The 17,508-nt window shown below is 43.6% G+C and overlaps 1 protein-coding gene across 4 annotated transcripts in view; it reads right to left on the bottom strand.

Annotated features, from left to right (window-relative positions):
- Positions 1-17,508, bottom strand: part of ARMC8 (armadillo repeat containing 8) — a 63,328-nt gene that overhangs the window by 25,424 nt on the left and 20,396 nt on the right. For 3 of the 4 annotated variants that reach the window (XM_027724866.2, XM_027724868.2, XM_039391150.1), the window contains 5 exons: positions 11,820-11,962; positions 11,624-11,721; positions 4,896-4,988; positions 1,582-1,641; positions 273-353 (listed from right to left, as the gene is read on the bottom strand). In XM_027724866.2, the coding sequence (XP_027580667.1) occupies positions 273-353; positions 1,582-1,641; positions 4,896-4,988; positions 11,624-11,721; positions 11,820-11,962 (475 nt within the window). The remainder of the gene's footprint in view (positions 1-272; positions 354-1,581; positions 1,642-4,895; positions 4,989-11,623; positions 11,722-11,819; positions 11,963-17,508) is intronic. The other variant, XM_027724867.2, reaches the window with a different exon arrangement.

Here is a 17,508-nt window from a genome sequence, read left to right as displayed (position 1 = left end):
CGACTGACAGATTTCTTCATGCTGGATCTCCCTCCTTCAGTCCAAAGTCATGTCTTGGTTTAACTGAATAACCTATTTTATTCTAGTTTTTTGACACAGGGAAGATGGACCATGATCATCTTCCCAGTTGTAAAACCAACTGTTATTCCAAAAAATGCACATTATCCCTGTTTATAACTTTAATTCATTGGCATAGAGAGAATTTTTATCATCTTCATTTGGATTTCTTTCATAAATATATGTTAAAACACAGAACACTTTTAATGTCTTACTTTGTAGGAGGCGGAGACCAAGAGATGTGCAATACTCTGAACAGCTCCATGGTTAAATAAGATTGTCTGGTGATCTGGACCCTTCAAAGGAAAACATAACACCATTAAATTCTTTAAAAGAACATATAAAAGGTTTCCATTATCTGCAATTCATTGTCAAGTATTTAAGACAGATTGAAGAAGTTTAAGAGAGATTTACTAACATTTACTTTGTAATCAGCTGGCATAACATTTTTTAAATAAACAAGTCCAACACTTATTTTTATAGCATTTGTCCTTTTTTTTGGTAATCATTTCCACTCTTTCCTTCAATAGGCAATGCCATTAATTCTCACAAATGAAGAGACATGGATAGAGCACTTCTGTTTCTACTCTTTCTCTTGGAAACAATTGGAAATTCCTGATTTTCTGTACAAATCACATAAAAGATCCCCAGTCACTAATGTTTTCTTCACTGTTAATATTAAGCATTTTCAACAATTCTAACTTCAGAAGGGAGAGGATTTCATCTGAAATGGGTTCCAGACAGAGTGATAGTGCTTTGAGGACAGATTCACACATTCCTCCAATTTATTATTCTTATTTTAGTGTCAAACACATTTAGCCATAAATCCAGCCAGCCATGACCTGTTCACTGACCTCATATTCTAAGCTGGCAATGGCTGATACACCAATATTTTTTCCAAAGAGCATTTGGAATTACACACAAATCCTGGATCTTGCAGGAGGAAGGTCTCAGAACTGCTGCAGTCTGAGAAGGCTCGGTGAGGCTGAACAAACAACGTGCAATCTCAGTGCCTGCAGCCCTCAGCAGTGTCTGGGCAAAGCTGACCTGGGACCTGCAAACCTCTCTTCTGAAGGGGGTTCATGACTCTGGGCAGCTCTGCATGAAGCACAGGCTGTGCACAGTTAAACTCAGCTTTTAGGGTGGCCCAGCTTTTCTCAGCCCCTCCTGCACTGCCTTGACTAATCTGCAAGGGAAGAAAGTCTCTTCACCCCTAAATCTCCTGTGCAAACCCAGCTGAGTTTATGGCACTTCTACACACCCTAGGAGGCATCAGAGACACTTTATTCTCACATTTGAGATGCAGCTGAAATCAGATTCCTCTTATAATCAAAAGAACATTTTTAGAGTACCTCTTACCTCTAAGAAAAAAGCATAAAATTTACTTTTTATGCTACTTTTTATGTTACTTTTAGATGTAACATATCTGGTGCTTTAAGAGATGCTTCAGCTGCTACTGCCACCAAGAGCTTTCTACCAAAAAATGCAATTCAAACACAGGGTTGAAGGAGGAAAACCACTTACATTGGCACACAGAAGTGGCTGAGGCAATGATTTAAAGCCGCAGCTATGCCAGTGTTGGAGCTGAAGAACAGATATTAAAATATGTGAAAAAAAATGAATGAAATTCAAGTAAAAGAAATCATATTGCCCCAGATTTAGTAATTCACAAGTATCAGTGATTCTTCCATGAGATGCAGGCGGTGGGTTCTGTGCAAACAGGCCAAAGGCCCATCCAGAGGTGACACCTGGGCGTGTCTGAGCTGCACAGGGGGATGGACATGAGCTATCTCCTCTGTACAGGCTGTGTTTGCACACACCAGTCAGTGCCAGGGTGAACACCAACCCAGAAACAGGGACAGCTGCAAAGACACAGGTGAAAACTGGAGAATGAAATCTCATTCCATAATGAAATGTAAAAAACAGGTACCTAAATGCAGTTGCACCTCGGATCAGGGATCCAGCACAGGTCTAAGGTCACACAAGAGAAGGGGCCTGGGAGGAAGCTGCCCTGATTACAGGCTTTATCCTGCACCCTTCCCTGTCACAGCATTTTAATTTTCAGCTGGCAGTGAAATTAGGCAGAGATGTCACCACTTTCAAATCTAAGTTCCACAAGTAATTTTTCAAATTATTTATACAACCCTGTGTTTCCAAACACACACCTTCTCTTCTTAAACTGATCATTAAAATAGCAAGGTTTACTTACTCCCACTTGCTCTGAAAACAAATGAACTGAGACAGATTCTTGCAAAGTAAATTTTGACTTGCATTTTCACAGACCATGTACATCAGCCTGATTACAGTTTACCTATTTGCTTCTCTGTTGATAGAACCCTGGCTCTGGATGTTAAGAACTGCATCTGCTCCCCTGTAAATCAACCCTTTCCCTTGCTCAGGATGGCTCTTCTCCAGGGTCAGTGCTTCCCACCTGCTAATTTTAACTCCAACAGTGCAGGGAGGAGCAGTCAGAGTAAAAGCAGAAACCAGCAGCAACATGCCAGGAACCCGAATTATGGATTTCCCAGCTCAAGAGAACTGGTCTGAGCTTTTCCAGGTGAGTAAGACAGAAGGCTGAGAAGCAAAACAAACAAGATATTGGCAAGGAAGAGAAAAAAAAATGGATGCACCAAGTGTGAGCAGAGAACAGGATGCAGGAACAAGGAGTAGGAGCTGTGATATGTCACTATGAGTTCAATTAACAAATCTACTACAATGAGGAAAGAGAGACATAAAAGCATCAATACCTCCTACAGCCTACACTAAGCCTTACTTAAGTATTTGTATAGGAACTTATTGCTTCAGGTAAAAAACATGAGAAAGGTTCTCTCACTCAGGGGGAAATAAAGGTTCCCTCACTCACTCCCCTTTGGGGGAAGGTGAAGTCTTCATTTCAAATGTAGTGAATACAGAAATTTTCAGTATTTAATCATTTTTCAGTTATCAGAATGTACTTTGCCTGTCCATGTAAGTCAGAAAGTGCCCTGCAAATTCTGCTTCACCGTATGAGAAGTACTTTGTTCTGTCTGAAAATACAGTAATTGACCTTATAATCTGGAAACCCAAAAACCAAACATAAAAGAAGGAAGGGGGCATTTTAGATTTTTATTTAACAGTTGCATTTGCCTGGGCAAGAGAGAAAGGAGTTCTTGATCAATTTGTGATGACCTGTTTACTCAACCTCACATATTCTTCTTTGTTAGGCAGCTGTTTATTATTCTGTAAATGCAACTATTTCCTAACACTCCTTCCCCCCACCCCACCTTTCTTGTGCAGTCATGTTTCTCTCTGCTCACACAACCATCAGTTTCTTTCCAAAAACTTCGTTTTTTTCCAAAGATTCACTGTAAAATTTGTCAGAGAGGGGTCTGGGGGAGGCATTTCTAACAGAAGAGCAAGTTCAGGAGCCCCTCCCTGCCCTGCTCTGTTAACCACGTATTTGCTGTGCCAGTCACCACCAGGACTTAATGGAGCTGCAGGGAAGTAACTCATTTGAGAAAAGATGACAATAAGTGTTTTCCTGTTGGATGAATTACTCAGCAGTTCCCTCACAGCCAACAGGGTTTATATTGCCACAGAGCCAACCCTGAGTGTATAAACTCCTCTGCCACCCTATAATTAGTCCTGGGTTACTTCTCTTGGAAGCCCACATGGCCTGGTTTTTCACCTCCTCAAACTCCTCAGCCTATTAAGGAGACTTTCAAGGGCCACTTAAACAGGAGATGCCTCACTGGTGTGTTTTTCTTCTTAAAATACCAATTTTTTTCCCCAGTATTATCCCAATATATACATCTGAACTTCCACAGTCCAGTGTAGGATTTTGCCTTAATGTTTTCTTTAAACAATTCTATTAATATCAGCAGCTGAGTTATACCTTTGTATCACACTAACTCAGTTTTCAGTCCTCGGTTTCACTTAATAAAAGGAATGCAATGGGATGAGTGAACATAAATAACAGTCAAGGAAGAGGAAAACAGAGATTTAACAAAGGAATAATCCAGAGTTCCAGAGGACTCATTGCAAGTGATAAGGCAGAAAGATATTTTTCAAGGTAAACACTTAAAAATTCATAAACTTGGGAACTTTCTCATTTGTTAGTCTGGGAGGTAAATACAATTTATGATCCTCTAGTTTTAAACTGTTTCTAAGGGGAAAAGATGCTGTAAAAATCTTATTTGCTACACTAAATTATTTTGATATTTTGTTGTATAACCCACTGGTACAGTAACTACCAAAAAACTGCAACAATAATACAAAAATGAGTGTTGTGTGGAAACCTGGAGTGGGGGGAGGGAAAGACAAAACCCCGTGTTTGGGGTGGGGTTGCTGCTGGTTTAAAATTAGTTTTCCCCTATGAAGAGAATTGCATTACACAGCAGGAATGAACATGTACCTGGATAAACCTGTAAGTGACAGAGCTCAGCTCAGAGCATTTCCCTTCCTCTCAACCTACAGCATCTCTCAGAAAACACTCCCTGGGTTTGGAACAGCTCCTGAAAGCAGCTGCAGGACCTCCACAGAAGCTGCTCACAGTCTTGAGGCTTCTGAGGAAAAATAAAAGTCTTCCAAGATTTATCCTGCTAATAGTGAGCACTGATATTTGCCCAGACTGTTGGCTGGGTTTAGCAGTCAAAGCCTACAAACCCCCCCCTTTTTTCCTGTTTTCTTGTACTGTAGAGAAGCCCACACCGACCCCAAGAAATCTGCAGCAAATCCAGAGCTGTAACACTTCAGTCATTGCTGTCCCAGTGTTCCTGCCACAGAAGGCAGCACATGCACAGGTTTTTATAGGCCAGAACACAGGAGTTTGCACAAAGAACACGTGTTCTCTTCCTTACTTTGCAGCAGTGTGAGAAGATCTGACATATGTACTCTTGTGTGTATCGAGACCTACTGAGCAGTGCCATGAGGTGGGAGATCACTGTAGCATCCTGCAAACAAGGGAGAGGGAAAAAGGATTAACACTGGATGTCAGCACACTTTCTTCAGTTTGTTACTTCAACAGCACTCCAGATTCTGCACTCAGTGTCCCTCCCTCCACTGAAACTTCTGTGGACACACAACAAGACCAATAAAGTAGTTCAGGAGAGACTTGAAGGCACAAGTAACAGTTCTGAGCTAAATCCTCATGGAAAAAATAAAAGGTCAATGCAAGTTAGGTATGAAACTTCTGTGATTTGTGTCCAGAATCTTTGTGACAAAACAATGAAAGAAGCAGGGCAAGCACAGCAACTGCAAATGTGGGCACTGAAAGCATCACTGCAGGAGCTGGCTGAGCACTGTCCTGCTACAAGTGGGACTCATCTCTTCAGTGCAGCTCCCAGGAGAAGGGAGCAGGGAGGGAACAAGGTGCCAGGCTGGACAATGCCCAGTGCCCTGGAACCCTGTGGCACTCGCTCTGTAACTGATTCCTGGGGGCAAGAACGTCCTTTGTCTTTCAAACCCACTTTGAGTGTGACACCAATGACAGAGAATCCAAATCAATCAGCAAAAGAAAACCATTAGACTCGAGTAGAAGGTTCCCTGCCCATACAGGGGGTTGGAACTGGATGATCTTTAAGGTCTTTCCAACCTAAACCATTCCACAATTCTGTGGTAAGTTCTCCTCTGCAAACACATCCAGTTACTCAAGTTCTGTGGGAAGTCACAAAACTAACGTTTTAGAGCTTTCAGTTACTTTTACCAGCACATTTTAGTGTCACAAACTGTGGTGATATTGAAAGAAACAATGGTCATATCAGTTTGGAAAGTGGTAAACTAAATTACTTCCATGAGATACAGGGAGCTGAACAGAGGGAAGGACTGAATGAGCCTTCCTTCCCAAAAAACATGTGCTATATTGGCCCTACACACTTAAGTCAGACTCTGCTTCACCTGCAGAATGATGAATAACAGCCCTCTGATCAGGGAGAGGGAGATTAAGAGATTAAAATCAAAGCAAAGCCTTCATCCTCAGCTCCTTTGCCAGCAATGAAAGCAGCACCAGCCTGACTGGAGCTCTGAGGGACTGGAGCTTCAGACACAGCTGCTTAGGAGGAGTTTTATTTCCCAATTACCTGAGAAATTTCCAGCCACACTTTTTAATACTATCAAAATAAACATCTGTAAGTTTCCCCACTTGCACAGATATTTGAGATTAGGCAAAGATTTGCAGTGTTTATTTTTTATTTTTAATATTTAATATTTATGTATACATACAATTATCGTACTTGTTTTAGGAAGCTTTGCTGCCAACAATCCAGCCTTCTCATTCTCAATGGAAAACAACAGGGCAGCAGAGCCAAGAGACACACTGAGAATAAAACCAGATTGTTTCTACTGCTGGTTCCTCAATAACCGCAAAGGATCAAGTGTGCAACAGCCTCACTTCCCATTCCAGCATCCTACAGAGAGAAAGTTACCTCCCAAAACCTTCCTCCCAGGTACACCAGCCACACACCCCTGCCCATCTCATGCTCATGTGCACAGGAAGGGCAAGGGACAAACTATTTTTGGCAATGTTCTTGGGCTCTGCCAAGAGCAGCTCCTTTTCCCATGGCACACTGATCTGCCTTTTCCTGTGGCACACTGACACACACAGCATTTCCTGCCAACTCCACAACCCAAAGGCCAGCAAGGGACTGGTTTGGTGGCCACCAAATCCACAAGCATCCTGTAACAGCAGTGATGGTCAGGGCCACAAGGAAGCGTGTCCTGACCTTCTCTGGCAGAGGTGACCCTGCAGGGGCTGTGAAATCAGTGGGGACTGGGCACAAGCCAAGCAGAGCAGCAAATTTCCACAAGAAAGCAAACAGAAGCAGCCAACAGGCCAACCTTGCTCTCAAGAAACCATCTCACAAAGCACAGCGGGTCCCCAAAACTTCCCAAGTGTCTCCTTGTTTGAGACAAAGGCAAACAAACTGACAACATGCTCAGGATTCCTCTGTGGTTCCACACACTTGACCCATTAAAACAGATTTTTTCCTTCTCTGTAAACCTTCAGGAGATTCTAGATAGGAATTCACAGGTGTCAACATCCACTGAGGTTCTTGGGGAGAAAAGAAAAGCCAGAAGAGTAGCACTAATTTATTTACTGGGTCAAGGGTGACTGCAGTGGTCCTGTAGAAGGCTTTAGGACTTGCCCTCTTTCCCTTAAGCTGTTAGAAAGGCTTTGTATCTCATCTGTAAACCTGAACCCGTGGAACTGCTTATGAAAATCAGATTTCAGTCAAAATACATAAGAAAAACATTTAGATTACTCTTTATTAACTAAGAAAGTATCTGAAATATATAAAGAGTGCAAGAAGGCAAGCCAGGAGCCTCTGAAAATCAGCTGAAGCAGAGAAGTGGAGAAGATCTCTGATGCTTTCACAGCTTCTACTGGAACATACCTTCCCATATCCTAGTTTTTGTTTCCCAGACTACTAAAAATACATTGCTTTCATTTTGGAATACAATAATTATTCAGTTAAGCTCTTGCAAAGCTGCAAGAGTGCTTGTGAGAAAACTATTAATTTTGCTCCTTGATTTTGCTAAAATACATCCAACTTGTATAATTATATCAGTATGTCTATCAGAAAAGAATTTAGAAAGAGTAAAGGGATGCGTGGACATTACTGACTTCAACTAAATATGAATTGTGATTCTGTGTCAATATGAGGCTACATAATTCCACTTTTATTCATATTAATACCTAAGTACAAAGGACATGCCTGCAACCCTAGTGAGTGAGATTGTGTCTACACTCATAATTGACAGTTAAAACAATGAGATTCACAAATCCATTAAAATACTGTCTGCTAACAAAAGTAGTTCCAGGCAACTTATGACAAAAATCTCTACATCACATGTACTGTAACGAAATCACCCAAACAGAACTCAGAGGGAATTAACAGCTGCAATTACCTGCTTGGATCCCAATACCTAATTTCTTCATATTCCTTTTTAACACTAAAACAAAATTTGTAAGATCTATTTCTCAAACATTTCTTCCTAGTAGAGGATTGCTCTTCTTTTTTCCAAGCCAGCAAACTGAAACGCTCCTATCCACCCAAATAACTCATATTCAAGCTCCATGAGCTAGAATTGATTATTTTGCAGGTCTCATTTTCAGGAAGCAGTTCAGCCTGGAGAACATTCAGCTCAGCCACCACAAAGAGTAGGAGGAAGGAAGAAGGGAAGCATTAGGAGCTGACCCAGATTCCTCCTTTGGTGGCAGCAATCCCTGAGCAGTGTGGGATCACTGCTCATTAAACACCTGGGTGTTAATCACTGTAACACAGCCTGATGCTCTCACTTGTTCCTGCTCCCTTTCTCCAGGTGACGTCAGGTTTTCCATGCCAGCTGCCCAGGAAGGAGCAATGAATGCCTCTCACTTGGCAGCACCACTCACCTAAGCTGGAGATGGGGAGATTGCTCAGACTGATTCCTCATGGTCTGAGCAGCACAGGCTCATCCTGCTGCACTGCCTGCACTCTCCAAACTCCCTGGAAGGACAGACTCATTCCCAGCAGGGAAGGGGCCTCCTCCTGCCAGGCCAGCACAGCAGCACAGACAGCAACTGCCCACTAAAATTGTACCTGGGTCCGCTGAGGAAGGGAAATGGGATCACAGCTGAGAACATCTGTGAGGAAACATGGGCTAGAAGTGTTTTCTGACACGAAATCCATTCTTTGCGTTTTAAATGGAATACTAAGAGTGGTAGTGACAGGATATCACTCCAACTGGATGTGCCTCAGTGCTTCAATCTATGCAGCAAGTCAAAGCACACCCAGCTGTGGTGAGCTGGCTGCTTCCCACGGACACAACACCTCCCAGGATCACCTCAGAACTCAATCATCTTCACCTCAACAGTTCTCTCACCCCTGGACTCCACGTCACTCCTCATTCCATGTGCAGGATGGTCACTCAATCCCTCTCAGCTCCAAAGCCTGGTCCCTTCCTATGTAGGAATTCTCCATAGGATGTGTTCACCTGGCACAGCAGGTCTGGATACAACCTGCTGTCACATCTCAGCATCAGCACTAAACCCCTGCTCGTTCTGAGAGCTCAGGGTTCATCCAGCTCAACACACCTATGGGTGGGGCTGCACATTTTCCCAGGACAGATCCCAAGTTCCTACAGGAAACAGCCCAAATGTTTCCACCTCCGAAGAACTATTTTGTCTGAAGAACTGAACACAATTAATTACACAAAACTGCCACTATTTTACCCTTCAAGCTCCTGTCCAGAAGGAAGGGTTCAAGAGCAAAGGTGTAGATCTGACACACAGCATTTCTGCTGGGAGAAATATCCAGGTCCCAGGGGATGATGTGGACCTGTTACAAACACAGAGAAATGCTTTAAGCAGCACTCTCTGAAGAACTTGTATTATCCTTGTATTTTAACTGAGAGCTCCTCTAAAACCTCTGGAGTGACTGTAACACCCCTGGAGATGTGGAGCTAACTCAGAACTCCTTGTCTTGGAAACAGTCCTGGCCAAGGTTTGAGAGAGAGTGTCCTCCGTGCAGTCAAACCACACAGAAATTCTGGGATAGTGTCCATCTTGGATACACTCAGGATCCAACCTTTCAGAAGTTTTCTCCAGAACTGCTGGGCAGGAATGAAAAGCCATTGACAAACTTAGTCTCCTACCTTTCAAAATAAACCTGACAAAGGCAGAATGAGAGAACTTGACGATGTGAAGCTGCGTGGAAATGGTGACAGTCTCCCTGGAGCTGCTGGGTTTGGAAACAAAGAGGGAGCAGGGAGGCCAAATGGGAACTTTAAATTCTTCCTATTATTCTCAGTGTGGCAAAGCAGTGTGTCTGTCATGAAGTGCTGATTAGGCCCATAATTACTCCTTTAATTGCAAAGCCAATGTCTCAACTGCTGCCTTGTGAAACACAGCCTGCAGCAGTGTGGGCTGTGGCTGCACCTTCCAGGAGACAGGAAAAACACCTCTCCTTTTCAAAGGATCTGCATTCATTACTTTTCAAATCATGGCTAGAAAAAAAGCAGATTTTTAGAAATAGGACCTTCAGCACAGTCATAAAATAATTAACTTCCAGGTGTCCAACTGGAATGGAAGATGGGAAGATGGGTATTACAGTTGGAACTAAGGAGCAAGGACTTCTCACCAGATGCTCATTTCCTGTAGTTATGATTAATTCCAGGACATCCCACTGGCCTGAAGGACTGGGGTAGCAGTTCTGGTGTCACTGCTGCGCAGCAGAGAAGGCAAGGGATGAAACACAGACCCCAGGACCTTGGGCACACTGTTCCCACAACATCAGTGGTAATTTCTATGCTAATGCTGTTCTTTCCCATTTCTGTCCATACTCTTCCCTTTCCTTTCTCTCCAGGATATCAAATCTCTCCTCCAAGTAGGGAGCCATTAACAGTCTCTACTGAGCACTGATCCCTGGGAATAGGGATGGATGTTAAGGGACACAGTCATCTTTAGCCCTGATCAGAGGCTGAGAACAGGAAGCAGATGCCTCAGCAATTACCAACTCATAGAGGCTGATTTGGGGGAATCTGGGAGCATGGAGTGGAGCCAAAGGAAGGAACAGACACACAGAGAGGAAGCTCTTGGATCACTCAGGAGAGGTGCCTTCAGTGGTCACACACACAGTGTGTGCTGAGGTTTGTTTCCTTGCTGAACAGCCAAAAAACAACCGGGAAAAAAGCAGTGAACAGTGGAGGACAAAACTGGCTGTTACCTACACACATCAAATACAAGGTGTGAAGAACTGCAGGAAGACTTCAGGAGGCAGACCAACTAGCAGATGAAGCTCAGGATAGATGTGTGGTAAGACTGAGTCTGTAGAAAACTGCAGGTTTACATACCTACTTCTGGAATGAAAATGTAGGAAATCATTGGAAAAGGAAGAGAGAACAAAACAGACTACAGCACAGGAATTGGTTTTACCGATGACAGACACCTGACTGTAGAGAAGGGATGAAATCAGAGGCCAGCTGTGCCTCCTTCTCCTCCTTCCAAAAAAGAGGCAGTGCCTGAGTTTGAGCAAGGCCAGGGGACAGCAGTGCCTTCAGAGAGGGCTCTGCCCAGTCACCCCAAGAGGGGCAGCACCAACAGCCCCACTGTCACACACTCCCAGCTGATCTCGGCATAGCAACGGTGCAGAGACATTTCCCACCCTCCTGTCAGTTAAACACCAATCACACACAGAATAACTAAGAGCAGTGACATTTTGGAGGTGAAGCTCTTCCACTGGAAAGTACAAAAACTAAGCAAGCATGCTTCCCTCTGGAGTGACAGGACTGTGTCAGACAAAATTAAGCTTCAGAAAGTAACGTTGCCAATATAGATGTGATAGTGTAAACACCATTTAGAGACAGCTTTTCTTCCTTAAGATTGCAGAGAGGCCTGAAAATGTTAATTTTGTTCTTATCAGTGTGCTATCAACCATCTCATATCAAACATGGCTATAAATGACAAGGGAGCCAGATACCTTCAATGTAGGTGAGAAATGCTGCTGCTGTCGGTCAAACACGCCCTTGTTACTACTGCACACAACAAGATTCTTCACTGCCACCACCTCTATAGGTTTTAAAAGGACATAATAATCTGCTTACAACTTACTGTGTACAGCAGATCCTCTGGAGTCACGGGACTGATGAAGATGGTCCGGAGGCATCGCAGGCAAGCTTCGATAAACTTCAAATCTGGGGACAGCAATCCTGCAAGGACAGGCAAAAGTGACCATTCAGCTCCATTATCTTTGCTTATTTCAGTCCTTTAGGAACATCTACTGACATGGAGCATGCAGGAGCAGTACCTTGCAGTAAGGCTGGGATAATATGGCAGTCTAGGAGGGATTTGACATTGTTCTCTGTGCCCATGGCAAGGCTGCCCAGGACCACGGCGCACTCCGTCCTCAGCTCCGTGCTCGAGCTCTCCTGCTGAAGTAAGTACAGCAACCTGCAAACAGAATGATTTGTAGAGGAAAATTCAGATAAAGAGAAATTATAAATCAAAAAAAAAAATTAATCTGAATCCTGCTATGTAAAGAAGATGAAGTCCTTAATAAAAATACCAAGACTAAATAAGGGTAGATGAACACTTCATTGATAAGAACCTTCTGACACTTGTTCCCACACAGGTTTCACTGGCTGTTATGGCAGAAAGACACCACAGTGCTTTTTCTCAAAAAGGCAGTGTCACAGTCCTGATATCCGGGATGAGGCCTGTCAGGATACCAGGGAGATCCCAAATTTCAATTAAAGGAAACGAGGCTGCAGCATGATGTCAGTGGAAAGGGAACCTCATGCACTCCCCTGACACCCAGGGACACAATTTCTGCTGACACCATGCTTGATATCTTTAGTAATGATTTTTCTGGGTCACAACTGCAAAATAACTCCCTCCTCAAGCACAAGCAGGGGAGCTGAGAGTACTCTGAGTTTGGAACACTGAGAAATGATCACATAAGAACACGAAGAAAGCCCAGGAATGTTTAATGTGCAGGAAGGCAGCTGAACTGCAGCTGAAGAGACTCACTTGGAGCCTAAAGCACATCTTTGCCAACTATGTCCCCATCAATTAGGATTCTTCCTACAATACCAAGACACCCAGGAGTCCCTTTGAATGTGCTGCAGGTTACATCAGAAGTACTTGAACCACAACAGAGATCACCACAGTGGAGTCATGCAAAGAGCCCAGAGAGCAACCAGATTCCTACCTCCCATCAGCACAGGAGATAATCACTGGGGCTCACATCAGCTTAGGATGAAAACAGTTTAACTGAAGGCTCCCACAATATACATCAGCAAAATGAACAGGTAAGATGAGCTGTAACTGAGACACAATTCCTCTGTACACAGACAGTCACTTCCCTGGAGTGTTACCCATTTGGTAACACACTGCTGTGTCTGGTTTGAAAAGGTCTCTCCTAAAATGTACTGACACCTTCCCAAGGAGCAACAAGGAGCCAGAAGCCAGCACTTACCCCAGTGCTGGGCAGGACAGAAATAGGTTCTCAGGTAAACAGATCCCTGAACAAAAATGCCCCAAAACCTGAATTCCCAATCCAAGGCAAGGGAAAAATAACCAGAAGCACAGTAGCCAAGTGCAATGTAGGAATGTGGGTGTGGAATGGGCAGCCAGGGAAGTGCAAGCAGCCCCACAGAGACAGTGACACACAAGAGGATCTCCAACACACATTCCAAGTGTTTCCCACTTACTAAGGCAGAAAGTGCTTCTTGGAGTTCCCTACACTTCAAACCTACAGGAAAAGGCCAACATAGCTCAGCCTGTCCCAGGAGAAAGCTAAGACCAAAGGTCTCTTCCCTACCTATAAGTTGCACATTCACTCCATAAAATCCAGGCTATCCCAGGCAGCAGATGATTTACCAAGCTCTTGGAGAGGAACAGCAAAGGAACTCCCCGGAATTCCCTAACAATTTATTTGGATGAAAAGTTTTCTGCCTGTGGATCTGTGAGGAATCTGCTTTGCTCCCAAGGCAGGTTTGCCAGCAGCCAGGGAGTGCTGGGGTCACGTGTGCCACTGGGATGGGGCCAATCCCATGGAGGGAAGATCTCCAAAATACAGGCACATATCAAAAAGATTAAATATCATTTCTTCCTGAACACAAACAAAACAGTTGAAATGTGGCAGAAAATTAATGTGTGTGATGCAAGAAACCCCAAAAGCACAGGTATCTTTCCTCCTTTCAACTTCCTTTGGATTCAATGGATCAGACTGGCATAAATTCAGGACAGCAGAGATTTCCTGAATCATTGCTGTTTTCTTTAACCTGCTCCTTCCACAAACTTATCAAAGGCATCCAGGTTCTTTGTCCCAGGTTGCCTGGTTTACCTGAAAGGTCATTTATTCCTGATATTTAGAAACCTCTCCTAATTTCTTGTATAGATCAATTCCTGATTGACACCATTTTGATAGAGCAAACATATTACCCTTTAATTTGTATTCATTCTTCCCAGTTCCCACAGTGCCCAGCTAATGGTCCTGAGGCACTTTGGCCCAGACCAGCACTTGGTCAGTGGGGCTGATCTGCTGCTCTTCCTCTCACTGAGGGTCCTGCATTACTGACAGGGCAAGGGATGCCAAAAAGGCTCAGAGGATCAGTTGTTCCACAAAAGCACCTCTCACACATTTGTGCAAACCCAAAATTAACCACACCTACATTAGCAGCTTCTGGGAAAGGAACAAAACTGATACTGCAGGCAATTAAATTACATGTTTCTAAAGCTCCAAGTTCTGGTGCTGTATTATTTGAAGTATCAGCTGTGCCATGTCCAAGGTGAAGATTAGTGCTGTTTCTGAGGGAGTACAAAAGAAGCAAAATACATAATCATTGTTTTGCAGAATCATCACAAAGGAAAACCAGCGCTCCACTTGCAATCCCAGAGGGAGTGGATAACCTTGCACTGCTGTTGCTGCTCCACAGACACCTGGGTTTGTTCCCTGCCTTGTACATCAGGTGAGGACACACAGGAAGACACAAATGCACTGAGTGATCCCAGCTAAAATTCATCCTGGAAAAGATGGGAAGTTTTGTCTGGACACTGAGCTCCCATATGGAAAGTACAATCTCATCTACTGTTCTAACTCTGACTGACTCCTCTGTTGTATGAGTTGGTCCAATTAGTAATTTAATATTGATCCAACTAGTAATTTAAAAATGTCAGTAGCCATCACCTTTTTTTAATAGCTTTCAATAACCTAGAGGTAAATTTGGAAATTCAAGACTATTTCCTTCCATTTTCACTAGGAAGTCCTGAAAACCTGCTCTGAGGTGCATCTTCCCTGTACAGATCACACCAGTGGCCTTCTCTGATTACTAAGGACTGGGATAAAAACTCTGCTCCTTATACCCAGAAATGTTCAGTCACAGAATCACTGAGGTTGGAAAAGCCCTCTAAGATCGAGCCCAACCATTCCCCCAGCACTGCCAAGGCCACCACTGTCCCCAAGTGCCACATCCACGTGGCTGTTAAATCCCTCCAGGGATGGGGGCTCCACCACTGCCCTGAGCAGCTGTGCCAGGGCTGAACAACCCTTTTCCATGATGGAATTCTCCCTCATACCCAACCTGACCCTCCCCTGGCACAGCCTGAAGCTGTTCCCTCTCCTCCTGTCCCTTGTTCCCTGGGAGCAGAGCCCGACCCCCCCCAGCTCCCCCCTCCTGTCAGGGACTTGCAGAGCCAGAAGGTTCCCCCTGAGCCTCCTTTTCTCCAGGCTGAGCCCCCCCAGCTCCCTGAGCCCCTCCTGCTGCTCCAGCCCCTTCCCAGCTCCGTTCCCTTCCCTGCATATGCTCCAGACCCTCAATATCATGTCCTAAAAAGACCTTTTTCTTTCCCCCCCCCAGAGGATTTTTACCAAATTCAAAAGCACCCCAAATTCTGGAGGTTGTTCTCTTCCAAGGAAAGTAATTGCTATTTTCTTTCCCTTTAACACTCCACACTGGGAACAGATGTTACAGCAATGCTGCTGCTAAAGAGTGAAAATGAACCACACCAACTATAATCTACAGTCTTTCTATGTGCTTAAAATAGAAAGCCTTAACTAAGCTTTATAATTAGTGAAGATCAAAATTTAAATTCAGATTTTATATGCAATAAGTTTCTGAAATATTAATAATATCCTTTTCTACATCTTTAAAATAAGTGTATGTTTCAGACTACGTTTTCCACAGAGCTAGACAACCGTATTATAATATTTTCTATTTCTGTCCTTAAAAGACAGAACTGACACCAAGTAACATTGAAAATTAAGTAGTTACATGACTAACTATGAAACTACAGAAAGTTTCAAGTCAGCAGAATCGATATAACCACTGAAGATGAAACTGTGCATTAATAAACTACTGTCAAACATTAAAGACAAAGACTGTCCCAAGGAATATCCTGGACTGGTTTGCTGTTCCAAGGGTCTAGCCCAGACAAATCCAGCAAAGATGGAATACATTCCTCCCATATATTAATATCAACAGGATGAAAAGGTAGAAAAATAGCAAATACTTGCAGGGGGTAATTTGGATTTTGGAAATTTCAAAAATATGACTAAGGTACTTGTCCATAGCCCACATTTTAAGAACAGGTTGTTCCTGCATAACCTGGATCCCTGATCTCCAGCCTTATCCCCTATCAGCCACCTCTCTGACTTCCCAACCTGCAGAAATACTGGGCCAAGGCCCTGCTTCCCTTCCACGACTCACTTCCATAGAGTCCAAGAGCTTCAGGAGAAGCCAAAGGCACGGAACAGATACTGTGGAACAGCAAAAAGGGGCTCCTGTTCTTGTTGGCTCTCTGCAGCCCATGATCCTGCAGTGAAGCTCATCACAATGAGACAGGACAGGAAATAAAGCAATGGAAAGATCTCACAACACCTTCAAGAACATTAATCCGAGGTTTTAAAATGCAATATTTGGACTTTTTTCAAATGTCTACAAGGCTCCTTAAGATAATTTTCTCTAAGATTTATACAGAGTACCTGTTCCTCCATTTGTCTCTGCCCTTCTAAGGGCAATGAACTGATTAAAGCCTCTTTCTCAGATGTCAGGAATGTATCCAGGCAATCATACCCAAAGGAGGAAGGTCAGCAAATCCATCCAGAGACACTTCAATGAACTCCAGGCACAACCGTGCCGAGAAACCACAGCTGAGGTGTGATGTACTCTGAGCCACTGATCAGACTCACCTGGGAAAACCACGGATTTTCTAAAGCACAAAAGGAAAGCAGCTGCTGAACAAGAGGTAACTACAGTGCAAGGGAGGTGAACAGTGCAGATTTTCCTGGTTTTGAGGATGATTGAGTTGGGGAAGGAGCACCAGAGTTCCAGAGTGTAAGACAGACGTGTGTGATTTAGACCTCACCAATCCAGCCTGAACACGGACCTCATTCAGTTAAAAATAACAGGAATTTCCTCTCTGACACTCCAGCCCACTTCCAAATTGTCACAAAAGCCTCTGAAGTTAAGACACCTGGGAAGGAGATGAAAGTCAGCACTCCCTCAAACCCCACAGCAGGCAGTGGAGACAAAGCTCAGGGTAACAGTTTGATGAAGCTTAAGACACCTTTTATCAAAGTATATGAATCAATAAGAGCTTTAATTCAGCCTTGATTATCTGAATATTTATTATTAGTTCCCTTGCAAAAGCGATGAAAACGCTATTTGCTGGAATTACCACAATTCTGATTACATCTTTTTCTGCCTGGAAGATTCTTGTCTTCCAGTCCACTGAAGACCCAGGAACTCTACCATGGAAGCACAGATGATGGAAGCACTCCTGAGGTGTCTGATTTACTGCAGGCTGACAGGACATGGAATAAAAAGCTGCCCCAGGCACAGAGGTTGAGCTCTGAAGGCGCTGCAAGTCCCAGTGAGAGTCAATCCCAAACTGTGGACTCAATTAATGGATGAGAATAGCTCAAACAAGACAGGGTAACACACTTTTTTTTCAAAAAACTGCTCTTTTTAAGGCTTTTTAGGCACTACTTTTTA

This window comes from Pipra filicauda, unplaced genomic scaffold (genome assembly GCF_003945595.2).
Source record: "Pipra filicauda isolate LSUMZ 115617 unplaced genomic scaffold, ASM394559v2 scaffold90_size2875636_pilon, whole genome shotgun sequence".
Classification (NCBI taxonomy): domain Eukaryota; kingdom Metazoa; phylum Chordata; class Aves; order Passeriformes; family Pipridae; genus Pipra; species Pipra filicauda.
This window is presented reverse-complemented; position numbering and strand designations above follow the sequence as displayed.